The following is a 27879-nucleotide window of genomic DNA, read 5'->3' as shown; positions in this document are numbered from 1 at the left end:
GCAAGCACACATGCCTGCCGCTCACTCACCGCTTAAGCAGTCTAGTTCTGAATGGGCCACGGCCTAGTAGTGGGCCATAGCCCGGGGATTGGGGACCCCTGAGTTTGGACACTATATTAGCATTCTTACCTGCAGACTTTGCATAGACTTCTCTTGCTAAGGAAGTATATTGCTAAGAGCTCTTTCTTTTGTTTGCCAAAGACAGAAATCTAGTCTGTAATTTATAATTGCTCATTTCCTCTCCCAACTAAGTATTTTAATACAATTATTATACTAAGCTGAGGGCAGCCCTGTCTTGGCTGATCTTAAAATGCTAAGCAGAATCAGCCATTAGTGTTGAGTAGGAGGCAACCAGTAAATAGCCAGTTGTACTGAGAATCTCAACATCTGAAAAACAGCAATAGCAAACCCTTTCATATTCTTACCAAGGTAATCCCATGAGTTTGTCTATATGCCATCAAAAGGAGTTGACTCCAGAGAAACTTTATTTTCCCTTTAAATCCACAGTATCCTAGTACTGAAGAACTTAGATGCCTTACTTCAAAAATCTTCGAAAGATTTTCTATATCAGCCTACCTAAGGTTACCTATCCACAAATATTTACTTTACGAAAACATGCTCTAGAGCAGACATGTCAAACACAAGGCCCGGGGGCCGGATCCGGCCCGCGAAGTGGTTTCATGTGGCCCGCGAAGCCATCCTGGAAACAGTGAGGGAACGGCCCCCACTGCCTTGGCCCTGGCCCAGAGACCCTCCTTCTGCCAGAGACCCTCAGATCTGTCCCACTCCTGCCCAGGCCCCCATAGGCACCCTTGATGCCAACGATGTAGAGCTGGCCATGCCCACCCAGTAGGCCATATGCACTCTAGCCACGCCCACCCAGTAGGCCACGCCCACCCAGGCCATACCCACCTGGCCCCTTGAGGGCAACCGCAATGCTGATGCGGCCCTCAATGAAATTGAGTTTGACACCCCTGCTCTAGAGAAGCAGTTTCCAGACACTTCATTCACACAAACTATTGCCTCACCATTCCAAGCTTTGGTAGATCACAATAAGCCAAGAATTAGCCTTAAGAATCTGAAAGAAATGACCCCATACCAGTTTAAAAAGTGCTTGTGGAACACCAAAATTAAATGCATATTAATTTTTCAAAATCAATTGGATATGAACTACTTCCATAAATAGGCCCTTTGGTTTCTTCCTTGCCTTCTGCAAACTGGAAATGCAGCCTGCATTATTCCCAATAGCACTGTGGCCGGGCATGCCTGGAAGAAATTTGGAAAACAAGCTGTCCAAGGATCCCAGTTTTCCCACAGCAGCCCCAAAATGACTGAATTGGGCCATAGGGATTTTAATATACTGCAGTGTTGCAGGGCTTATATACACAAGCTGTAAACCTGGGAACAGACACCGTAAGCATTTTCTAACAATACAGTTCCATGATTATAGCAAAGGTCTCTTTAGAGTTGCAACACAGCCTGGATTGTGAAATTGGAGCAATTTTGTTAGAGTGACAAAATGAAAACAGCTTACCTAATCAGTTTAAAAAGATCATATCAAAACGAGAATGTAACATATGTATAAATTTTTTTAAAAAGCTCACCTTCAAATATTAAAAAAGGATATGGAGCAAGATTTTCCTTACATACTTACGTAAATAAAACCAGCACCATGAAACTAAAGAAAAATACTTTTTTTTTTACTACTTGGGACACCTTCCTTTGAGCCCAGTGAGTAGAATGAAAATTATGGCTTCTTTCACCCTCCCCCCCCCCGCCTCCACTGTCCTCTTTTGTGTTTTAAAACAATTTACAGGTACTAGTAAATTAAAAGGAAAGTAAAAAGTAAGTGTTGGATCTTTTTAAGTGTACATATTAATTGGAAACAAGAGTATAACAATAATCGTTCTGGCTTCCATTCAGTTTGATGATAGAGAATTTGCTCTTAAAATTCCTTCAAAGAAGAAGATAATTTTGGTGAAAATCTCGTGGAGTGTTGTTTGCTCACTCCTATTTACTAATGAGAAGACTCTGTGTGTCTTTGGGAGTGAAGTCCTTTTGGTTGCTCTACAGCAGACATGTCAAACACAAGGCCCAGGGGCCAGATCCAGCCCGCGAAGTAGTTTCATGTGGCTCGCGAAGCCATCCTGGAAACAGTGAGGGAACGGCCCCCACTGGCCCAGAGACCCTCCTTCTACCAGACACCCTCAGATCTGTCCCACTCCTGCCCAGGCCCCCATAGGCACCCTTGATGCGAACGATGTAGAGCTGGCCACGCCCACCCAGTAGGCCATATGCACTCTAGCCACGCCCACCCAGTAGGCCACGCCCACCCTGGCCATACCTACCCGGCCCCCTGAGGGCAACCGCAATGCTGATGCGGCCCTCAATGAAATTGAGTTTGACACCCCTGCTCTACAGGGCTTTTTGCAGGTCCCTGGAGCTTTAAATTTAATTCAACGCTTCAATTCAGTCGCAAGGAGGGATGATTCAATCCCATTCAATGGATGGGGTGGGGAACTCCAGGGGTTATTTTTGAGTTGGTCACTAATATGGGGGAATCCTGCCCTTGAGAAATTGTTAGATTTTTTTTCCTTCCCAAGAAAGAATCCAGAGAAATCATCACTCACCCACTTGATAAGAGAAATTCAAAAGACCAGTTGTTAAAAATGGATGGGAACACAAAGAACAACAACAACAAAAAGCTCTATTCAGTTTTTTTCATCCCAACATTCTAGACAGGAATACTGGTTTTCCTTTGCTCCTCTTTGAAAGCCAAGAGGCTATTTGGGATAGGAGGCCTGAGCAAAAATCTACGTGCTATTTGTTTTAGATGCAGAGCAGTGGGTTTCTCTAGCCCTGGGCTGCCCTTGAAAAGTACCCAGAAACTTTAAATTAGTTCAAAATGTGATGCCCTGCGTGGTTTTGTGCAAGTTTAGTGTAGGGAAAAGAATTCAGACCCGGGTCGATAGAGATGCTCTGAACCAGCCAGGCAGCCTCGTCTCCCTAAAAAAACCCTGAGCAACTGCCCGCTGAACTTTTATTCACCTCCTTTTTTTGAATACTAAATACAACATTACATAAACCCCATCAATCTCAAAAAAAATAGGATACATAGTGATAATTGGATACGTAGTGAGAACTACTCAGGTGCCTATGAGATCATTACAAAAACAAGATACTAAAAAATATATGTGAAAGCTCTATCATAGCGTTTCCCAAATCTCCCACATGCCATCCTGTGCGAACCAGGAGAGTGTGCTCATCACTGTAATTCACATAAAGGCCGATAAGAAACGTTTGGGAAAGCTGAAGGTTGGGAGGCCAAAAACTGACCATTCCCACATTTAGATTTGTGCATCTTTTGCCGATTTGCATCTGGTTCCAATTCAAGGTGCTGGATGCATTTTTACTGCTAAGCTTGTAAGTCGCCCTGAGTCTTCGGAGAAGGGCGGGATATAAATGGAATTAAAAAAACAACAACCCTACATAGCTTGGGACCAGCTTATTTGAAGGGGCATCGTTTCTCAGTTACATCGACCCAACCCACTAGAGCAGGGAGGCAGAGTCCCACTCTCCAATGGGGTTTCATCTAATGCAGAACAAGAAGAAGGCCCTTTTCCATGGTGGCTTCCTCCCTGTGGAACATCAATCCCGTGGGAATAAGACTGGTTCCCACCTTGACACTTTCAAAAGACCCTTAAGACTTGGTGTTTGCCAATGGGCCTAGGGACCCAAGGGTGATACAAAACCCATCAAGTGGCTTGCTTGATTGTTGTCGCTAGGAACATCGGGGGAGGTATTCGGTTTGGTGTGTGGGATTTTTATTTCTGTAAGCTGCCTGGAGTCAGCGTGACTTGGGCAGCTATATATATATATTTTCTTAACACATGAATAATTATCACAGCTTCATACTAAGAGACAAAAGTCGCCGAGGTGCTGAGACCATATAGAACATGATGAATTTAGCAATAAAGCCACACTTACACTGAGCCTTCATCTGCGTTAGCTGCTCCTTAAATACGATAACTTTCTCGTTTCTCTGTAAATCAGCAGCACAGTTCTTGCTTTCCAGGTTTCTGAATCTCTCCATGACTAGACATCTTATATCTGGGACAATTTCTGGTTTCTCTTGTTTTAACTGGAAAAGGAAAACACACACATACATAACATAAAGGAAGACATAGATTTAACTCAGTTATTCCCAAGCAAATATCAGTTGTCTGAGCTCATCAGAAAAAAAGGCAGTGAATTTTCTAAAATTCCCAGATTATCCACGTTGCTCCAATGACATTAAATTCCAGAACTGCAAGAATATGGAAATTATTACACCAACTTTACAGTACATGCCACTATTTTCATGAAAATGGGATTGATGGACTTAATTAATGACTTGATTCGATTCAAATGGGGAATTTTGAAACGAATGTGCTCAAAAATTCTGCCACAAAATAGTACCATAACATTGCAGCATGTCTTTATTTTTAAAGTTTCCAGAGCAGTAAAAGAGAATGGAAGAAAGGTCTTTAGAAATGAAGCATTCTCAGAAATAGTGATATTGAAACTAGGCATGCTAATTAAATATTCTTTGAAAAATTAAACAAATGGACTGAACTCACAACTCTAGGAACTTTGAGAAAAGCGAGAGCCAAAGCAACATTGATTCACATTTACCATTTTTCCCTACAAATGCATCAATAGTGACTTCACGGAGGAAGGAATGCAACCATGTGCAAGAACAAGCATCCCCTATCTCTGTAAAGCTTCAACCATAAGTATCAACATCTCCTTTAGGATTTGCCAGATCACTACTTTACTCTGTTCGTAGATGTTTTGAAATTTTGAATACCGCACAAAATTAAAATGTGCCCAGTCTTCTTTTAAAGCTACCTAAATTGATGGCCGTGGCCAAGACTGAAGGCAACAAATTCCTCAGTTTTTGTAGTCCTCGACTTACAACAGTTCATTTAGTGATTGTTCGAAGTTACAATGGCACTGGAAAAAGTGGCTTATGGCCATTTTTCACACCTATGACCATTGCAGCCTCCCCGTGGTCACATGATTTATATTCAGGTGCTTGACAACTGACTCACGTTTATGACGGTTGTAGTGTCCTGGGGTCATGTGATTGTCTTTTGCGACCTCCTGACAAGCAAAGTCAATGAGGAAACCAGATTCATTTAACAACTCTGTTACTAATTGAACTCCAGGGATTCAGATAACAAATGTGGCAAGGCAAGGCAAGGCGTAAAATGGAGCAAGACTCACTTCATAAATTTCTCAGTTAGCAACATAAATTTTGGGCTCAATTGCAGTTATCAGTCGAGGACTCCTTGTATAACTAGACCCGTCGTTCCCAGTCCTACTAACTTCCAGATGTTTGAATTTCGACACCCAGAATTCTCAGTAATAGACAGAATAGATAAGCAATTCTGGGAATTTATTTTTTTATTTTAATCCCATTTATATCCCGCCCTTCTCCGAAGACTCAGGGCGGCTTACAAGCTTAGCAGTAGCCTTCATTCTATGTATATGCCTGCTTATTAGGGCTTTCACACACACCCCAAGCGGCATTATTACAAAGTCAGCTTAATTGCCCCCAACAATCTGGGTCCTCATTTTACCTATCATGGAAGGATGGAAAGCTGAGTCAACCTTGAGCCTGGTGGGACTCGAACCTGCACTAATTGACCTATACCAGTGATGGTGAACCTTTTAGACACTGAGTAACCAAACCCCACTTATTTATCGCAAAGTGCCAGGGCCGCATCAGCATTGTGGTGCCCTCAGGGGGGGCAGGGAGGTGCCTCTGAGTGCCGCCTCTGGCATGCAAAACCCGGGGGCACAAAAATGGTCCACTGTGCTGCAAGGGGCAAAAACGGCCGCTGCAGCACTGCGGGGTGCAGATACAAGACGCTGCACCACGGAAGAACGGGGCAGGGCTAGTGAGTATCACGCAGGCACTCGCCCCTCCCCATTTGCAGCGTGTGCGTGCTCGCAGCCCCGTGCGTGCATGCACGCATGTAAAATGCTTCCCCCTCCCTTTTCTTCCAGTCCACCAATCGACAATGGTTAGTGACCTCTGCTCTACCACCTCTATTCGAGCTTGCAAGTTGGCCGCTTCGCCTCCTTTGTGCTGGGCGGGGCTCCTGCTCCAGGCGGTGGTGGTGGCCTGATGGACCTGCTGCTGGTGGCGGTGGCACGTGTGCCAACAGAGAGGGCTCTGAGTGCCGCCTCCGGCACACGTGCCATAGGTTCAGCACCACTGACCTATACACTAAGCATAGTGTTTCTCAACCATGGCTGGTTGAAGATGTATGAGTTGAAGTCTACACCTTTCAAATAGCCAAGATTGAGAAACACTGTTTTAAGAAGATAACTAGGCTGAGGAACACTTAACTATACTTCCTTCTTTTGATCAGTTCTGAATCTCCCTTGCAGTTTCAGAGGATGGACTGAGTTCTAACACTGAATATTGATGACATGAAAAACTTTTCACTATCCATGTTTTCTACACCTTGTACAATTTTTATTTGCCTCTATCATGTGTCCTCTTACTTGCTTTCATTCCACAATCACTACCGTCTTTTCTTCTCAGTTCCAGCCTACTCATTATTACAACTGACCTTTACACACACACACACACACACACACACACACACACACACCCCACACACTTTTTTTTCAGTTCAACAATATCTGCTTTGAGGTTTGATGAGCAATCTATGGAATTAAACTGGTGGTTCTCATGCTAGAGACAACCAATTTGTTAGTAAAATCTGATGTCTTCCAAGTCATTAAAGGAACAAGCAATTACGGACTAAATCTGTAAAATGTATGCCAAGTTATAGCTTAAAGGAAGTTACAAAATGTTCTACAGACGGTATACAATGCCATCAGTAAGGTACTGACCAGGGATGACTCACACCGAGTAGGAAATATAGGAGTATAGCCAGCCATACCAACAGGCTGAAGAACAGCTTCTATCCGTGGGCTGTCAGGATCCTGAACGGGAAATAACTTTATGTATGATTGACTTGCAAGGCCGTTGTGTTGTGCAATCAGCTTACATGGTGTAACAAGATGGTGGGTTTGTTGTCACTGTGAGTTGTGGTGGTGGGGGCACGAAGGGAGGCTCAGCCAATCTCAATGTATACATGGTTGTACTTTGACAATAAAGGTTCATTCATTCATTTACCACAGACAAATCATATGATAATTAATGTTGGAAATGTCATGAATCAGAAAAACACGTTGTCATATATGGTGGAGGTGTCAAAAATTGATTTAAATTTGAAATGAAACTACAAGTCTTTTTAGTAGGCATAATAATCTCAGAAAAAATTATCAGAAGCATTATAATTTAATGTGATATATGCTTATAACAGCAAGAATAAATTTTACTCCCCACTGGAAACAAGATACAATTCCAATAGTATCTTATATCTCTTTGGGAACTTAAAACTTAGGGAATATGTAGCAATGGCAAAACTAATGTTTTATATATACATAATAGTTTAACCAAATTTAAGCAAGAATGATCTCCATACATACAATATATTACACAACATTGCAAAAATAAGCATTTACATGCTGGTTTCTAAGGTGGCTTAAATTTATTTGTTGTTGTTGTTAGTTGCGAAGTCGTGTCCGACCCATCCAGGCCTTCCTGTCCTCTACTATCTTCTGGAGTCCATTTAAGCTCACACCTACTGCTTCAGTGACTCCATCCAGCCACCTCATTCTCTGTCGTCCCCTTCTTCTATTGCCCTCAATCTTTCCCAGCATTAGGCTCTTCTCCAGTGAGTCCTTCCTTCTCATTAGGTGGCCAAAGTACTTGAGTTTTAGCTTCAGGATCTGGCCTTCCAAAGAGCAGTCAGGGTTGATCTCCTCTAGGACTGACCGGTTTGATCGCCTTGCAGTCCAAGGAACTCGCAGGAGTCTTCTCCAGCACCATAGTTCAAAGGCTTCAATTCTTTGGCGCTCAGCCTTTCTTATGGTCCAACTTTCACTGCCATACATTGCAACTGGAAAGACCATAGCCTTGACTATACGCACTTTTGTTGACAGGGTGATGTCTCTGCTTTTTAGTGTGCTGTCTAGATTTGCCATGGCTTTCCTCCCAAGGAGCAAGCGTCTTTTAATTTCTTGGCTACAGTCCCCATCTGCAGTGATCTTGGAGCCCAGGAAAATAAAATCTGTCACTACCTCCATTTCTTCCCCATCTATTTGCCAGGAATTGAGAGGGCCAGATGCCATGATCTTGGTTTTCTTAATGTTTAATTTCAATCCAAGTTTTGCACTCTCCTTCTTCACCCGCAACAAGAGGCTCTTTAGTTCTTCTTCACTTTCTGCCATTAGAGTGGTATCATCTGCATATCTTAGGTTGTTGATGTTTCTTCCGGCAATCTTAATTCCAACTTTTGATTCATCTAGCCCTGCCTTTCTCATGATGTGCTCTGCATATAAGTTAAACAGGCAAGGCGACAGTATACAGCCTTGCCGGACTCCTTTCCCAATTTTGAACCAATCAGTGGTTCCGTGTCCAGTTCTCACTGTTGCTTCTTGGCCCGCATATAGATTTCTCAAGAGACAAATAAGATGGTCTGGTATGCCCATCTCTTTAAGGACTTGCCAGAGTTTGTTATGATCCAGAGTTTGTTAAATTTATACAATATGGCAAATTAGCAGATGTACAAAAAAGAAAAAGTTAGTAACCCATAATCTTTTTCCTTTTTCTTTCTTCTTCAAAATTATTTTTTGTTATTTTAATTCTTGTTAAATTAGTTTAGCTTGTATTTTTCCCTTTTATTAACAATATATCAGGTATATATCAATTTCAATACTAAGTAACTATCTCCAGACCAAATTCTTTATTATACAACAAATGCTTTGATGTAATCTACAGCAATCTACTCAAATTCAAAAAATAAAATGATTTAATTTTATGCTTGTAATATTGATATCCTAAATTGTTATTTAATATCAACTAGTACAAATACCATTGTAACAGGTAGTCTTTGAGATATGACATGTTATTCAGCCTACCCATACCAGAAGACTCTACCATACCATCACTAAAAATGATGGAAGAAAATTCCTCTTAGTTTAAAAGGACTTGACAATTTTATTTGTTGATTAGATTTTTATCCTGTCTTTATTACTTTATAAGTTAATTCAAAGCAGTGAACATGTATAATATAGCCACCTCAAGTAGCCCCACAGTGAGATAGGCAGCAAATAAATTTAACAAAAAAATACTTCTTCCTCTCCTATTTTCCACAGAATAACTGTGGGGTGGGGTGGGGTGGAATGGGATGGGTTGAGAGACAGTGAATGGTCAAAAGACACCCAGCCAGTTTTCATGCCTAAAGTGGTACTAGAACTCACAGTCTCCTGGTGACTGGCTCAAAGTCATCTAGCCAGTTTTCATGCCTAGGGAAGGACTAGAACTCACCATCTCCCGGTTTCCCAGTTTCCAGTAGTAAAGACCAGCACTTTCACTACTAGGCCAAAATGGCTCTCAATATAGAATAATATACAATATATCTAAAAAAATATAGTTAGAACTCCAAGCGCATTCTAACCATAGATTTATATAAGGGAGATACTATATTCCCTGTCTTCCTTACGATTAGGTAAAGGTAAAGGTTCCCCCGCACATGCATGCTAGTCGTTTCCGACTCTAGGGTCCGGTGCTCATCTCCGTTTCAAAGCCGAAGAGCCAGCGCTTGTCCAAGGACATCTCCGTGATCATGTGGCCGGCATGACTAGACGCCAAAGGCACACGGAACGCTGTTACCTTCCCACCGTAGTGGTCCCTATTTTCCTACTTGCATTTTTACGTGCTTTCGAACTGCTAGGTTGGCAGAAGCTGGGACGAGTAACAGGCGCTCACTCTGTTACGCGGCACTCGGGTTTCAACCCGCCAAACTGCCCACCTTCTGATCGACAAGCTCAGCATCCTAACCCACTGAGCCACCGCGTCCCTCCTTATGATTACAAGAACGGAATTTATTTTTTCATTTACAGAGTTACATATTGGATTAAACTTTTCATGTAGCTATCCAGCACATCTTCAAAGAAGTTTTCCTAATCAGTCCCAGCTATTCAGATCCTATTAATTAACAGGAATATCTTGCAATATGAAAAACAATGCTATTATTTTGGGAACTGTTTAAAAATGTGCAAATATCTGTGAAGACTAATATATGTTCCATGGGGGTTGCGTGGGAGAGAATACTGCCCAATTTTTACCCAGAGCATGGTTTTTCAAACTTGGCATGTTGACTAGGGAATTCTGGGCGTTGAAGCCCATGCATTATAAAGTTGCAAAGTTTGAAAAACATTGACCTAAAAAGATCGGAGAACATTATCCAAAATGAATTTGGATGTGCCCTACAAAATTAAAATGAGCAGTGAGATACATAGCTTTTCTGCAATACGTGCCCTTCCTTAGCCTCATATGCTTCAAACTGGTTGTGACTGTTACTCTCCCAATTTCCCAGGCAACGTGTAGGCTGAGTAGTTTGGGAGTTGCAACAACAGGACCCAACATACAGTAACCAAAAGGGAGACTGGTTGCTCATTCACTATTACTAAGCTCCTAAATCAGACACATTAAATCCTAAGAGTATTGTTCATAAACCAGAAAATATTATTTCATCATAGGGGTTACCCAAGGACTCAAGTTTCCCTGCAACTCTGTCCCCCACAGAGAGGAATCTGTGAAGATCCCATTTCTGAATTATTATTCTGTTAATGCGCACGTGTGAATGAAATACATGTTCCCCGCAATTAATCAGTTGAGACTTCTTTAACCAAGCAATCACTCTCAATTAACATCAACAGGATGTCATTTCTTACGATTTAATCCAGGAGAAATTGGGAAAGTTCACCTGCCCATACCTGAATGCTTTCACATACACTTCACAGTGCCAATCTGAGATATTCTTTTAGGTATGACTATGTACACACACACACTCTTGCACACACCCTTTAAATAATATCCTGGTAGCAGCCAATAGTTCCTGAAATAATGACAAGCACTTTCGCTAAATCTCTTTTATGACAACAAATGTTCCCAAGGAGTCATCTCAAACATTGCTCCAATCCTACTTCATTCGAGATACGCAGGGGAAGTTGTTGCTTTTGAATTTCCATATGTCACAGCAGCATATTCTGTGTGGAGCAGGGATCCCCAACCTCCAGTCCATGAACTGGCACCGGGCCGCGGCATGCCAGCAAGCGGGCCATGAAAACAAGAGAAGCCCCATTTGCGGGATACAGGCAGCATGCAAAATGTTGTTGAGAGCGTGGTGGCGCAGCAGCTCCCTTTGTTCTTGGATGAAGCTGACTACCTAGACCCGTACCAATCGGGTTTCAGGCCCGGGTACAGCACGGAGACGGCATTGGTCGCGCTGGCGAATGATCTTTGGCGGGCTCGGGACAGAGGTTGCTCCTCTGTCATAGTCCTTTTAGACCTCTCAGCGGCTTTTGATACCATCGACCATGGTATCCTGCTGCGGCGTCTCAGAGGGTTAGGAGTGGGAGGCACAGTTCTCCAGTGGTTCTCCTCTTACCTTCTGGGACGTTCGCAGTCGGTGTTGGCAGGGGGGCAGAGATCGACCTTGAGACCTCTCATTTGTGGAGTTCCTCAGGGATCGGTTCTCTCGCCTCTCCTGTTCAACATCTATATGAAGCCGCTGGGTGAGATCATTCGTGGTTTTGGAGTTGGGTATCACCAATATGCTGATGATACCCAACTTTTTATTTCTACCCCAAACCACCCCAGCGATGCCCTCGACGTGATGTCCCGTTGCCTGGAGGCGGTCCGGGTCTGGATGGGGAGGAACAGGCTTCGACTCAACCCTGACAAGACTGAGTGGCTGTTCGTGCCGGCATCCCGGGAAATTCCGATTATTCCATCATTGGCCATGGGGGGTGAGCTATTACCCCCCGTAGATAGGGCCCGCAACTTGGGGGTCCTTCTAGATTCACAGCTCTCTTTGGAAGAGCATATTGGAGCTGTGACTAGGGGGGCCTTTGCCCAGGTTCGCCTGGTGCGCTAGTTGCGGCCCTATCTAGACCGGGATGCCTTGCGCACAGTCACTCATGCGCTCGTGACCTCTCGTCTAGACTACTGTAATGCTCTCTACATGGGGCTGCCCTTGAGGTCCACCCGGAGACTCCAGCTGGTACAGAATGCAACCGCGCGAGTTGTTTTGGGAGTTTCCCGATACTCCCATGTTACACCTTTGCTCCGCGAGCTGCATTGGCTACCGGTTGCTCTCCGGGTGAGGTTCAAGGTGTTAGTGATGACTTACAAAGCCCTTCATGGCATGGGTCCGGATTACCTACGGCAACACCTGCGGCCGGTGTCAACTTCCCTCCGTCCAGTGCGCTCCCACAGAGAGGGCCTCCTCAGGGTGCCGCCGATCAAAGAATGCCGATTGGTGACCCCCAGGGGGAGAGCGTTCTCTGTGGGCGCGCCAGACCTTTGGAACAGCTTACCGGTTGAGCTCCGGACGGCCCCCGACCTTCGCTCCTTCCGGCGCGATCTCAAAACTTTCTTTTTCGAACAAGCTGGCCTGGTCTGACGGGATGGGGTTGGGTTTTTATAAATAGTTTTAATTGTAATATGTATTAATTTTAAGGGCATAATGTTTAATGGCTTTTTAATTTTTGTATAATATTTTTATTGTGTATTGCCCTGTTCACCGCCCTGAATCCTTCGGGAGAAGGGCGGTATAGAAATCAAATTATTAAATTAAATTAAATTAAAATCACTCCCCCTCTTGTCTGCAGAAAAATATCTATCAATGCTGCTAACGTCAAATGTTCTTGCTTTGACAACAGATGGAAATGCAGCCATTTTTCTCTATGGCTTCTAGAGTGAGTTGACGCCGGGAGGGGGAATGTGGATGAGAGTCCAGCTAGTCATAACAATAATAACTCAGCCGTGGGAATCCAAGGTGATTGGGCCCAGAGTTGATAAGAGTTTTGGCGGGCTGGAGAGCTGGGGAGAAAGCCCGTGCTTCAAGCTAATTGGGGAATGTGATTTATGATGGTCTATTGGAGGATGTTGATCAGAAGGTCGGCAGTTTGGTGGGTTGAATCCCGAGTGCCGCGTAACAGAGTGAGCACCTGTTACTCGTCCCAGCTTCTGCCAACCTAGCAGTTCGAAAGCACGTAAAAATGCAAGTAGAAAAATAGGGAACACTATGGTGGGAAGGTAACAGTGTTCCGTGCGCCTTTGGCGTCCAGTCATGCCGGCCACATGACCACGGAGACGTCTTCGGACAAGCGCTGGCTCTTCGGCTTTGAAACGGAGATGAGCACCGGCCCCTAGAGTTGGAAATGACTAGCACGCATGTGCGGGGGAACCTTTACCTTTACCTATTGGAGGAGGGAATTGTGCTTTGATACTTTGTATCCAGGGGAGGGGAATTTAGTTTTGGGTTTCGACTAAATAGTACCGATACTTTGTTTCTCGAATAAAAGATTCTTTAAGGTAAACATTGCCTCAAAGTTCTTTTGAAGAGTTTCATCTGTCAGAACCATGACAATCTTTTTTCTACGGAACCAGTCCCTGGTGCCCAAAAGGTTGGGGGGCCGCTAGTGTGGAGTGTATAAGACACCAAAATAAAATATAGTTACTTTTAAACAAACATTCTCCTGTCAGCTTGCACAAGCATCCTATGAACTGGAGCCAAAGACAAGCAAAGAGATAAGACGTTTGGGAGCAAGTCAAGCAAAATTACAGGTACCTAAACCTCTTTCACAAGCTGAGCTGCAAATGTGTTAATAGATATGTAGAAATACAACACAAGAATGAAACTCTGGGGAACAGAAACAATGATAATCTTACTGGGTCTCAGTAGGTGGTGGCCAAATGTTTAACTGAATTACCTTTGAATATTATTTACACCACTCATTTTGAGAATCGGTCTCATGGTGAATTTGTGGACACATCCACATGACCACGGTTCTCAACCTTAGTAACTTTAAGAGATGTGGACTTCAACTTCCAGAATTCCCTAGTCAGGCATGGGAATTCTGGGAGTTGAAGCCCATACATTAAAGTTGCTAAGACTGAAAAATATTCCACATTCCTTAAACGCAAAACCAAAAGTTCTTTTGTAGTGTTCAGATTTCACTTCTGGATATTCCTCTATGCTATTTTATCAGGGGTGTACATGGCTCTGGATAGACAGACAGACAGATAGAAAGAATATCCTGTTTTAATGCTCAAAGTTCTGTTATATCAACCTCTCCAATATTAAACTTTGATAGTCAAGTGGACAAGTGCTTTGTGGTAGACTTTGTGGAGCCAAGCTATTCTCCAAAGCACCTGAAAGCAGGACAAGAAGCAATGGATGGAAACTAGTCAAGGAGAGAAGCAACCTAGAACTAAGGAGAAACTTCCTGACAGTTAGAACAATTAACCAGTGGAACAACCTGCCTCCAGAAGCTGTGAATGCTCCCAACACTGGAAGTTTTTAAGAAGAGACTGGACAGCCATTTGCCTGAAATGGTATAGGGTTTCCTGCCTGAGCAGGGGGTTGGACTAGATGACCTCCAAGGTCCCTTCCAAATTTTTTATTATTATTATTATTATTATTATTATTATTATTATTATTATTATTATTATTATTATTATTATTATTATTATTATTATTATTATTATTATTATTATTATTATTATTATTTCCTCACTTTCTCCCACAAGCCGAGACTGCCTAGCTTACACAGATGATTGTAAGGCAAGCAAATCCATTCCTTCATTCCAAGTTGCAAGATTTACAGCTCTTGCTAAGTTCATAAACAACATTCAAAATAAACATGCTTGCAAATTAGCTTGGATATATAGGATTGCTTTGAAAATGTTTTTAATTGAATTGAAAACTAAATATTCATTGAAAAGAAATTTTCAATAAGGGCAACTTGCAAAAAATGCGACAGGCTATTCTCAGTTCCTTTCTGATTTCTGCTTTTTCAAATATGCCCTTTTAAAGTGCCTCCAATAAGCCAGGGCTTTCCACCCCTCACATAGACAGATTTTCCAAGTGACTGTGTACATTCCATATCTCCTAAATAAACTCAGTCCTAGGTAACTGAGATGATGTTTTACTCCACCACATATGAGTTTATGGCTGAAACTCTTGACCTCCTCCTCCTCCTCCTCCTCCTCCTCCTCCTTCTTCTTCTTCTTCTTTTCTTCTTCTTCTTCTTCTTCTTCTTCTTCTTCTTCTTCTTCTTCTTCTTTTTCTTCTTCTTCTTCTGCCGTATCCATTATCGGAGTTGGCGATCATGTTGGCGATCCTGTTTTTATCAGCAGCCACACGAAAAAGTGCTGCTGAGTTTTGTCCAAACCAGTCCCTTAGATTTTGAAGCCTTAGGTTTGGTGTTCTCTTACTATATTGATATTTCTCCAATATTTCACAGAAGGACTACTTGTTGGCTAAGATCCCAACCAGTACAGCTAGTCCTTGGCTTACAACCATTTGTTTCGCGTCTGTTACAAAAATAAAAACTGTTACTTTTAATGAAGTTACAACAGCACGGAAAAAAGTGACTTACGACCATTTTTCACACTTACATCCGTTGCAGCATACCCTTGGTCACGTGATCAAAATTTGGATGCTCGGCAACTGGCTCATATTTAGGACGGTTTCAATGTCCTGGGGTCATGTGAGCACCTTTGTGATCGATGACCATTTTTCACACTTATGACCATTGCAGCATCCCCATGGTCACATGATTTATATTCGGATGCTTGACAACTGACTTACATTTATGATGGTTGCAGTGTCCCGGGGTCATGTGATCTCTTTTTTGCGACCTTATGACAAGCAAAGTCAACGGGGAAGCCAGATTCGCTTAACAACCGTGTCCCTAACTTAACAACTGCAGTGATTCACTTAACAGCTGTGGCAAGGAAGGTTATCAAATGGGACAAAACTCACTTAACAACTGTCTCGCTTAGCAATAGAAATTTTGGGCTCAGTTGTGATAGAAAGGATTACCTGTACTAAGAATCTGAACTGGCTAATACAGGGAAATACACTGTCATAACTGAAATATAAAGGACTTGTGCGAAGAACTAAGATGCCTCTGTCTTGCCCACCAACTTGTGGTCTTTGAATATATTAAATTAGGAAGGCGTCACAGGTGTAAACGAAGACTCAGCTAGAGCTGAACTCACTTCTAAAGAGCTAATTTAGAGTCTAGATCAGTGATGGCGAACCTTTTAGAGACCGAGTGCCCAAACTGCAACCCAAAACTCACTTACGTATCGTCAGGTGCTGGGTGGGCATGGCCCATTGGGTGGGCATGGCCCACTGGGTGGTAACGGGTGGGACTAAAAAGTTCAATCGATCAATTCCAACTTTGCGAGATCTTTCTTTTTCCTCAAGAAGTAGAAATTGATTGATTGAACCTTTTTTTTTTGCACACGGTGGTGGAGGCCTAAAGCAAAAAGGTTTTATAAAACCCAGCTGAAGACCTAGGACTGGGGCGACGGGCGCACGTGCCCACAGAGAGGGCTCTGCGTGCCACCTGTTTGCCACCATGGGTCTAGATAAATTGATAGGTTTCTTTCCAACAAAGAGTTGTGGGGAGATCCGTAATTAACATTTCATATTTTTTTCTCTCTTCTTAGTAAGGCTGTGGAAAGGATTCCCCCAACTTCAAAAACCAGCCAAACCAGTATGATAGCTAACCTAATCTGTTGAATCTTTTAGTGACGGTTCCTACTGCACCAAATTGTGATGAAAAGAAAAGTGACAAGCACCATCAAAGCAGGAATGAAAGCCTGAAAAGACGGAAGTTACGAGGGGGTGGAGGGGTTAAAGGGAAGAACGAATCTGCGGCTGCATGGTAAGAAGAACGTTTGAAAGACAAAATCCAGGGAGGAATGAATGAAGTATTGTACAGCAATACCTTTATCAATATTAAAAGATTGAAGCTGGGGAGTTAAAAGACTGGCAGATGCAAGCAGTCCTTGCTTTATGTTAGTAACCCAGTTGTTAAGTGAATCTGGTTTCCCCATTGACTTTGCTGGTCAGAAGGTCTCAAAAGGGGATCACGTGATCTTGGGACACAGCAACGGTCATAAGTATGAACCAGTGGCCAAGCATCTGAATTTTGATCACATGATCATGGGGGTGCTGGGAAAGACTGTAACTATAAAACTAGAAAAAATGGTCGTAAGACACTTTTTTCAGGGCCGTTATAACTTTGAATGGTCGCTAAACGAACTGTTGTAAGTCAAGGACTACCTGTACTTCAAAAATGCCATTCCTGAGGTGTTATCAAGAAGACTCCAAATCAAGGTCGCTTCCTAAAGAGTTGATCATGGGTGGCACTTTGTTCATGAGGATGGGTGAGATGTTCAGATCCATTTCTGTCAGGTCTGCAGTAATGTCACCCTGAACAGCTAATTTTTTTTTAATGGGGCTAATGGGGCCATCTTGATTCCATTCACTGTTAATCAGATAAACTCAACTCATCAATCCTGCAACCCCTCTTAGCGAGCAGGGAGCACCATCGTTGGTGTGCTGCTGCTTCCCAGGTGTCAAGATTGAAGGAAACGCTTGAAGTCAACCGACACCTTGAGAGTAAATACTGCCCTGTTGCTTCAAATGTACTAGCGTGAGGTAAAAAAGGGCAACCTTCATGGCACTTCTGTCAATGAAGAAACAATTATATGCCTCGATCAACAGTTCCCTGGGATTGGCTAACGTGCTGTAAATTCACGTGCTATTTTGTCATGGGGGTGGAGGAACAGAGAGTATCTAAAATATTTGGCCAGTGACACAACAGTGCGAGCAGGGAGTGGCCATAGCACAGGAGAATTAATGGGCTAATCCCCTCAAAATTGTTTATAGCAATTGCAGCAATGATAACAACAGCAGCCTTTCGCTAATACCTATTGGAAAAAACACCTCTGTGGCAATCCAGTTTATCAATACTCTCTGTCCCTGACTCAGAGCTTTCACATGCATTAACATACTTACTAATATTTAGCTTCTGTGATCTAGCAGCTCACGATAATTTCTACTAACGAAGTGTACACTCTCTGTTTTTCCACTCGCGAGTTTCTCTGATGTAAAGTCCTCTACTTCTGACTACTCCAAACAGCAAGCTCAAGACAGACTAAGAAAAGGCTGGCAAGAAGGCAATTGGCAGTTCTTTCTTCATTGTATTTAATGCAAATGTGGGAATATGTCATCTACCATATGGTCTTCGAGGTATCATTCGTTTGTTCATTCGTTCATCCATCCATCCATTCAAATTCATGATAGTCTCTCGTCTTCAATGGACTCTGAGCGTTGTACAAATTCAAAACAGATAAGACATAAGACCACGCAGACAGTCCCGACTAAAATGATCTTAAAAAGTACACAAAAAAGCTCTCCCCAAGATACAATAAAACTGTCTTTCCCCGAAAATAAAACCCGGTCTTTTTTTTTCTTCCAAAAGAGGCACCAGGTCTTATTTTTGGGAGGGGGGGGCTCTTTTCCACGCACCTCCGGCACCGACAGCCCCACCCAGCCGGCCCACTTCTCCTGCCACCAAAAGAGCAGCTTCATTCTGCAGCTGAGAAAGGAGCTCCAGCCTGCATTTTGCAGTCAGAGGCCTTTCCGGAAGGCCACTGCAGCCGAGTACTGAGCTATGGATTCAATCCACTGTTCGGTTCTCGGCTGCACAGTCCTTCCGGAAAGGCCTCTGATGGTGAAATGCAGGCCCGGGGACGTCACAGAAGAAGTGGGTCAACGAGGAGAGGCCTGGCTACAAGGTCAACAGGTACGGGGCGCGTGTGGAGCAGCTCCACACCTCAACCCCCACCCTAGCTTGATTTTTAGGTGTGTGCCTCACCCCAAAACTTATTTTGAGGGTAGGGTTTATATTAGGCCCACCCACTCCCAAAATCAAGCTAGGGCTTATTTTCGGGGTAGGTCTTACTTTCAGAGAAACACGTTATATTAATATATTAACCCCAGTCCTGAGACCGCTGCACTCATGTCAGAAGCACCGAGGAGCTTCCAGGTTGAAAAGATAAGCTGTTGACATCACTATTGCCCTGGGGAGCCCCAGTGGGGGGTTCCTTTCATGTCTCTGGGACGGGAGACAGACGGGAACTTAACCCTGTCCCATGGCAGTTCTCGGATCTCGAATGTGGGCTTGCTAGCCTCCTGCCCAATGTTCCAACCTCCTGGGCCACCATGATTCTACAAGGCCTAAGACTGAAGCCAGAATATTAGGGGCCATTTTTTAAAAAAAAATAAAAATCCAAGAGTTCACATTTCAGGTTATTCATTATTTCATTCCCAAATGAAAATAATGATCTGCAAAGAAGAAGCTCACGCAGACTTCCAATTGTAATGATGATCCATGGGTGCACCATAGACATCTGGTAGAAGATACAATGACGCCGTATGCATCATGACGTTACCGTGCAGAAGATATGAATTATTTAACATGTCATTGGGACAGGGACATCACAACATTTATGCTGTTGGACGCTCATGGTGGGGGGGAGATATTTTGTTGTATTCCCCTGCCCAGTGCACTATCGGACGTTGAGTTGTATCCAATCGGAAATCAAGAGCCATGTCCTAAAGAAAAATTAAACTTAACTGCCACCTGTGGTCATTTCAGATTTAAGAATCTCTTGTAAGGGACAAGGTAATATGGCCTCCAATGAATCCTTAACTGCTTTTCTAACATCAGCCCATCATGAGCAATAGCTAGGCACACTAGTCATTCCAGGGTTTACTAGCATAACTTGTTCCACCCAAGCTCTCCAAAATTAAAAAGAAAAAAGAAAAAAGTCCAAGGGAGGATAAGGTGAAAAAAGGGCATTCTAAATCCTGAGGACACTCTTAAGAAAATTCCTCCTCATAGTCTACTTTTCACCAGTATTTTTTTTCCCTTCTTGGTGGATATAATATTGAAACAAGGCAGCCAGCTCTTCTTCAAGATGGAAAAGGTTAGGAAGCTATCCTGCCAGCTGACAGTGATAAACGAGCAGCAACAAGAAGCTGCAATATGGAAAACACCCTGTGGGAACAGAGGGGGTAAAACGTACAACCACACTCTGGCTTTTCAGAAAGTTTCTGCAAGAGTTTCAAAGAAGAATCTGCATTTCAAAATAAAAATGGCCCTTTCCTCCGGGCCATCTAAGAGAGAACATTGGTTACATCCAGCCTTCCTTGCCGTAAGAAAAATGGAGTAGCACAATTTTCAAATACCAAATTGTAAATTCTAATTAAATGTTTCTTTATTATCAGGCACACACACGCATACCCCCACGCCCCTAATCCTCTAAACATTTTCTTCAGTTAAGAGAATGGTGAAGAGGGCATATATTAAAAATGACAGATATTAAAAAGTGCTCAGCTTTCCTCTTCCTTTTAAATGAAGGTTGGGGAGGAGGGGCTGCTAGCTATGTTGCTAGAACAACATTTAAACCGTTCCACAAATGCAAAACTTTGCCCCAAATCCTTGCGCGTTTGAACCCTCTTGATGCCTTCTTTGAATCAGGAGCAAATCAAGATAGCGCTTCAAACAGAAACATATAAAACAGGGTCTGCTGAAATTGCATAATTTTTGTTTTTGTGCTCAGTATTCTAAATACAGGCAGTCCCCGACTTAACGACCACAATTAAGATCAGAATTTCCATTCAAAGCAAGGTGGTTAAGTGACTCGCACCTGATTTTGTGACCTTTTTTTTTTTGCCATGGTTGTTAAGTGAATCATTAAGCAAATGTATCTTTGTTTGTCAGAAGCTGGATGGGGAGGTGGCAAATAGGGATCCCATGAGCCTGGGACACTGCAACCATTGTAAAGGCATGCCAATTGTCAAGTGCCCAGATTTTGATCCTGTGACCCTGTTGATGCCGCAATGGTCATAAGTGTGAAGATCAGTTGTGAAGTAGCCTAAGGACCACTCGGGACGACAGGCTAGTTAACAACAGGTTTATTTAGAGCAAGGCAAACATAGGATAACTTGTCCGGCTTTTATAGCCGGCAGCTGGCAGCGAGGGCCAATCAGGAGTGTTCATTTTGGCGCCGTGTCAAACCGGAACCAATCCGCGTCGTCTTCTGTTGACAGCTCCGGCTTCCGCATGGGTTGGTGTTTTGACAGCCGCGAGCTGTCAGTGGTTGCGCCTGCGCTGTGCGGGGAACTTTGACAGCTCAGGCTTCCACATGGTCCGGAGTTTGACAGCCGCGAGCTGTCAGTGGTGGCGCCTGCGCAGTGCGGGGAACTTTGACAGCTGTCAAAGTTCCCGCGTGTTTTCTGTCAGGCGGCTTTCCCTGGTTTATACAATGAAGTATTATTAACTGTTTATGTATATCACACCCCTTACCCCTCTCCTGGCGCGTTTCTTCCCTCTTGGACGTTGGAACCCGCCCACTGATAGTCCTTTAGGTAGGTGGGGGCTCTTCGGTTCCTGTTTGAGCGGCGGAGGGGTGGAGGATTGACTGGTTCTGGTAGTGCGTTCTGCTGTTCTCCTTCCTGGTTTGGCATAGGCAGTATTTCCTGTGGGGGTTGTATCTCGGAATCCATTGGTTGCTCTGAGTTGTGTGGTGGTTGTCTGGGTCTAAGCTGGTCAATATGGCGGCGTATGTTGCCGTGTGCTTGTGTGGCTATAAGGTATGAGATGGGTCCGGTTTGTTTTAATATTGTCCCCTGGACCCACTTGTTTTTATCCGTGTATGACCGTGCCCATACCAATTGTCCAAGGTTGAGTGTGCGGTTTGGGTGGGGGTGCTCTTTCTCTTCTGGATATGTATCAGGGTGCAATCTGTCGAGTCGTGTTATTAGCCTCCTCCCCCATCTTAATTCTGCTGGTGATTTGCCCGTTGTTGTGCATGGAGTTGTGTGTTGTGACAAGAGGAACTGGCTGAGACGCCTCTGCCAGTTCCCTTTAACGAATTTTTTTAAAGCTTCTTTTGTGGACCGTACCATAATTTCAGCCATCCCGTTCGACGATGGGTGGAACGGCGCCGACGTGACCAGTCTAATACAATTCTTCATAGCGAACATCTGAAATTCACGAGAGGTGAATTGAGGTCCGTTGTCTGAAACTATGGTGTCTGGAAGGCCATGTGTGGCGAATATTTTTCTTAAGGTTTGAATAGTGGCTTCGGACGTTGTTTTTCTAAGGGGAGTGACTTCTAGCCATTTAGAATGGCTGTCCACTACAATTAAGAAACTTTGGCCCTGGATAGGTCCTGCAAAATCTAAATGTATACGTGACCAAGGGTTCCTGGTAGTTTCCCATTTGTGGATTGGTGCTTGGGGTGGCTCGTTTCTGGTCGCCTGACAAGTATAGCACCCTCCCACATACTTTTCTATTTGTTTATCAATGCCTGGCCACCATACATAACTTCTAGCCATCGCTTTCATCTTTACAATGCCTGGGTGTCCTTCATGTAAAATGTGTAATGTTTGGTCTATGTTTTTTTCTGGTATGATGACCCTATTTCCCCACAGCAGGCATCCCCTATGTGTGGAAATCTCATTTTTTCTGTTAAAATATGGTTGGAATTGGGGTTGTGGGTTTTGAGCTGGCCACCCTGTTGTGGCCCATTTGAGGATTCTTGTAAGTATTTTATCTTTAGCTGAATTATTGGCTATAATGTTTGCAGTCAGGGGGCATTCTGGAAGTTGGGAGATTGCTAAAATCAGACCAGCTGGGGCTGGGTCTGCGTCGTTGTTTTGCATGGGCAGTCTGCTGAGGCAGTCTGCGTGTCCCAATTCTTTTCCTGGTTTATGTATTAGTTGATAGGAATAGGCTGCTAAGAATGTGGACCACCGTAATATTCTCGGAGAGAGAATTTGTGGTGTAGTTTTATTCCAAGTGAATATGCCCAGCAGGGGTTTGTGATCAGTAAATATAGTAAATGGCCTTCCATACAGGTAGTCGTGAAATTTTTTGACCCCTGCAACTATTGCTAGGGCTTCCCTGTCTATTTGTGCGTAATTTCTTTCTGCTTTGGTCAGAGTGCGTGAATAGAAGGCTATGGGTCTTTGTGTACCGTCCTTGAATATGTGACTTAACACTGCCCCGATTCCATAGGGAGAGGCATCGCAAGCGATGCATATTGGGGTGTCTTCTTTGAAAAGGGTGATAGTTGAGCTGTGACAGATAATCTTTTTTAATGATTGGAAACTATTATCATGTATCTTGGTCCAGGACCAACTCGTACCCTTGTCCAGGAGCCTATGCAGAGGCTCCGCGATAGTGGCTTTATGGGGGATGAAGGCATGGTAAAAGTTTAATAGTCCTAAAAAAGCTTGAAGCTCTTGTTTATTCCTGGGGCTGGGTGCGGTTTGAATAGCCTTTAGTTTTTCTGTGGTGGGGTGGATGCCCTGGCCGTCTATTTTGTACCCTAGGAATTCAGTAGATGTGACTCCAATGGAGCACTTTTCTCGCTTAAGTTTGAGGCCGGCTTCTCTGAGCCGGCTTAGCACAGCTGACAGCCTGTCAGCTAAGCTTGCTTCGTTTTCCCCGGCGATGAGAACATCGTCGAAATAGGGGCAGACCCCGGGTATTCCTTTCAGGGTCTTCTCCATGATACCCTGGAAGATACCCGGGGCCGCCGATATGCCGAATTGGAGCCTCTTTACTTTAAAAGCACCGCGGTGGGTGACAATAGTCTGGGCTTCCGCGGTGTCCTCAGTGACAGGCAGTTGCAAATACGCCTGCGTGAGATCAAGTTTGGCGAAAATGGTGCCAGAACGGATGGAAGCAAATACGTCCCTTACCGCTGGTACCGGGTAAGCGTGGGGGCTGAGGGCTAAGTTGAGTGTCGCTTTATAGTCCGCGCACACTCTCACTTCTCCATTAGGTTTAATTGGGGTGACTATAGGGGTTTCCCAGGTTCCCCCCTCCGTTGGTTCCAGCACCCCTAGACCTATGAGGCGATCAAGTTCGTTTTCTATTTTTTCTTTAAGGGCAAAGGGTACCCTCCTAGCTCTTATTTTAATTGGTTGGATTGCTGGGTTTAACTGTAAGGAAATGGGAGGGCCAGTGTATTTCCCTAAAGTGCCATCGAAGACGTCTGCATACTTGTTGCAAACGGCTTCCAGGCTGGGTGCTTGAATTGTATTTACCCCCGTTATGGCGATTCCTAGCGGTCCGAACCAGTTTAACCCTATCAAGTTGGTGCGATTCCCTGGCGTAACTAAGACCTCTAAGAGACCCTTGAACCCCTTGTACTGCACTACGACCTTAGCCCTCCCTTCCAGAGGAATGGGGGTTTTCTGGAAATCAGCTAGGTGTACCTGGGTTTGCCTCAGGGGAATTTGTTCCTTGCCTTGTTGACAGATCTCCTGGTACGTCGTTAATGAAATTAAGGAGACTGCTGACCCTGAATCCACTTCCATGTGGCAGGGCACCCCCTGAATTTTGACCCAGATCTTAACCTTTGAGCTTAGGCTGTTTACCCTGTCAATTGTCTCTACCAGGGGGCCTGGTGGTTTTTCTCTGCTGGCCTGGGTTGCTGGCCTACCTGGGGAGTTTGCCTCCACATCATTGATGTTGTCCCGGCCCTTGCTGCGGCACACCGGTTTGATGTGGCCGGTCTTCCCGCAATTGTGGCATTTAGCATTTCTAAAGCGGCAGCTTCCTCGGGCGTGATTGCCCCCGCAGCTGGCACAGGCGGCTCGTTGCTCATAACGCGGCGGCGGCTGAGGGGGGTTCCTGGACCTACGGCGGTCCGACGTGTCGCCTCTCCTCGGTTGCCGACGCTCCATCCTGCGCTGCAGGGCTTCTCCGTCGGTGAAATCCACCGACTCTCCGCTGTCGCTGAAGGTTGCGCTTTCTTGGTAGACGGTCGCTGGGCTCTCTGGGGTCGTGGTTGTCGGCTTCTTTTTGTGGCTGTGCTCGTAGGCCATGATTTCTCTGGTCAGCTCTGCCAGGCTCATGTCGGGTTTGGATGTCAGCTTCTTCTGCAGCTTCTCGTCCCTCAGACCGATCACCACCTGGTCTCTGATGCGGTCTTCCAGGTCGGGGAAACAGCAGTTCCGTGCGGCGTGTCTGACCCCGGCGATGAACTCGTTGGCGGGCTCGTCCAGTCGCTGTTTCTTTTGGGCGAATTGCACTCGCCAGTACAGTTCAGAGCGAGCCGGCATGTAGTACTTGTTCAGCTGGTCCACCAGGTCTGCGTAGGAGACTTCGGTGATGGGTACCGGGCTGAACAGGCCAACTGCAGCATCGTACACTGGTGGTCCGCTGATGTATAGTAGAGCGGCGGCCTTTGCTCTGTTGTCAGTGATTTTACTGACGAGGAGGAATCCCTCGACCTGGCCTAGGTGTGATTGCCATCTCTCGGGATGGCGGGTATCAAACTCCCTCACACGCCCGAAGTTTGCCATGTCGTCTGGTCCTGGGTTGCTCCGATGGAAGTTAAAACTTCCGTGACAGCTCTTGCCGGGAACTCTCTTCCTCGGCCGTGACTTCAGCTCCGGAGCGATCCCATCCTCGTCGCCAGTGAAGTAGCCTAAGGACCACTCGGGACGACAGGCTAGTTAACAACAGGTTTATTTAGAGCAAGGCAAACATAGGATAACTTGTCCGGCTTTTATAGCCGGCAGCTGGCAGCGAGGGCCAATCAGGAGTGTTCATTTTGGCGCCGTGTCAAACCGGAACCAATCCGCGTCGTCTTCTGTTGACAGCTCCGGCTTCCGCATGGGTTGGTGTTTTGACAGCCGCGAGCTGTCAGTGGTTGCGCCTGCGCTGTGCGGGGAACTTTGACAGCTCAGGCTTCCACATGGTCCGGAGTTTGACAGCCGCGAGCTGTCAGTGGTGGCGCCTGCGCAGTGCGGGGAACTTTGACAGCTGTCAAAGTTCCCGCGTGTTTTCTGTCAGGCGGCTTTCCCTGGTTTATACAATGAAGTATTATTAACTGTTTATGTATATCACAAGTTGTAAGTATTTTTTTTTTCCAGTTCCATCAGAGCTTCAAATGGCTGTTCAATATATGGCTGTAAATCGAGGACTACCTGTACAAATTTTTACAGATATAAATAAATATGCAGTTGGCCTCAACCTGGAAGCAAAGAACAAAGAAAGTCTCAGCTTTTCACAATCCAGAAAATGCATCTGCTTTTTCCATGGGCATATTAGACATGAGCTTTTAAACAATTTAAAACAACATTTAATCTATATACGGTAAATGTTAGCATTTACCGCAGTAGAACCGTCATGAGTGTAATGAAAGGGGAAAGGAGGAACTGTGGTATCCAGAAAGCTGAATCATTAGTACAATTCTAAGAATATATTTGATGTTGTTGCCACATGTCTGAAACTTCAATTTAATGTCTTTGAATCTGCTGCTAATCTGAGCATTGGGAAACACTTCCAAACGTTTAGATTAAACAGGAGATCAAAATGTTTCTTGGTGAATGTGGTAAACTCTCCGTTGAGTGTGCGCACGTGTGCTGTTTATAAAGATATCCAAGGATTTGGAAGCCAAACCGTTGACTGTATCTAAGAAACCTTCTGTTGCAAGGTATGCATGCAGAATTGCACATTCAACAATTCTCACAGAACTGCAAGAGTTGCAACACAACTGGAAGGCACACGGCTGAGGGAGAAGAGGACTAAAATGATGAAAAATTAACCACGGGGGGGGGGGAAAAGCAGCTATGGTCTTCAAATTTTATGAGGCTAAAAAATGAAGAGAGGCAGAAGGATGTTTCTGGTGGCTAAGTTAGGTTAGTATATATGACTGATTCACATTTTACAGACATAGCTACAATCAGAGTTAAGATTTGTGATCAAACTTCAGTACTGCACCTACTGCAAAATTGCTGCTGCCTGCTGCTTTACAATGCAATGATTCATCACTTGGTTACACATAACAATTTACAGCCTCATTATGGGGTGGAAATATAAGCTGTCTTTGCTATCCTGAATTATTCTTTGACCAAAGCACAACCATTGTTCTCTTTCTCTCTTTCTCCCTCAGAATCTCTTTCTCAGAAAGACCCCATTTACAGAGGCCTGAACTGGCATTGGATGTACACATATTTCAAATTATCTATGATTACTCTACAGAAGCATGCCTACTGCATACTACTAAATACGCTCTGCATATTTATAAATACCTTTCTTAAAATGGCACTCTTGCAGCATAGTGGCAGCAACCCTTTCTAGAATTAGCTATATCTGGAGTAAACAATGAGTGCAAAAATTAAAAATTATACACATTAGAAAAAGAAAAGAAAATACAGCTTTAAATTAATTTTTATTGTTTACTTTACTTCTCCATATCTTTCTCTTCTTCGCAATCATCTTTCTTTCCACAATGCCCATGTACATATTTATCATTTGGCACATTTATATAGCTGCCTATTCCAATATGTTACTCTAGGCCAGGGGTGTCAAACTGCCGGCCCGCGGACCGGAGCGTCACGGAGAAACCGCGCCCATCCCATTGCCGGCCAAGGGAAAAAGTTCCGAGACGTCGCGCGACGTCACGTGACGTCGCAAGTTTGACATGTCTGCCTAGGCAGTGAACAAAGTTTTAAAAAGGACAGTAAAATAAATAACCAAAAAACTTAACAACAAAAAAAAGCATTAAAACGTTAAAAGCATAAAACTACTAAAACCATGAAACATAATTTGTTTCCATAGCTACAGATAATTTTATTTTATTTTTTTATTTTAATTCCATTTATATCCCGCCCTTCTCCGAAGACTCAGGGCGGCTTACAAGCTTACAACAAGTCTTACAACAGGGGTGTCAAACTGCCAGCCCGCAGGCCGGATGTATCATAGCAAAACCGTGCCCACCCCATTGACATCAATGGGGAAAAAGCCACGCGACGTTGCGAGTTTAACAGCCCTGCCTTACAA

At 44.2% G+C, this 27879-nt stretch overlaps 1 protein-coding gene across 1 annotated transcript in view; it reads right to left on the bottom strand.

Moving 5' to 3' along the window:
- The window catches only part of NSMCE2 (NSE2 (MMS21) homolog, SMC5-SMC6 complex SUMO ligase), a 265597-nt gene that overhangs the window by 147993 nt on the left and 89725 nt on the right, over nt 1-27879 (bottom strand). The window contains exon 4 of the mRNA XM_081324456.1: nt 3988-4141. Coding sequence (XP_081180582.1) covers nt 3988-4141 — 154 coding nt within the window. The remainder of the gene's footprint in view (nt 1-3987; nt 4142-27879) is intronic.

The sequence above is a fragment of the Vipera berus genome (genome assembly GCF_964194415.1).
Source record: "Vipera berus genome assembly, chromosome: 3".
NCBI classification, from domain to species: domain Eukaryota; kingdom Metazoa; phylum Chordata; class Lepidosauria; order Squamata; family Viperidae; genus Vipera; species Vipera berus.
This window is presented reverse-complemented; position numbering and strand designations above follow the sequence as displayed.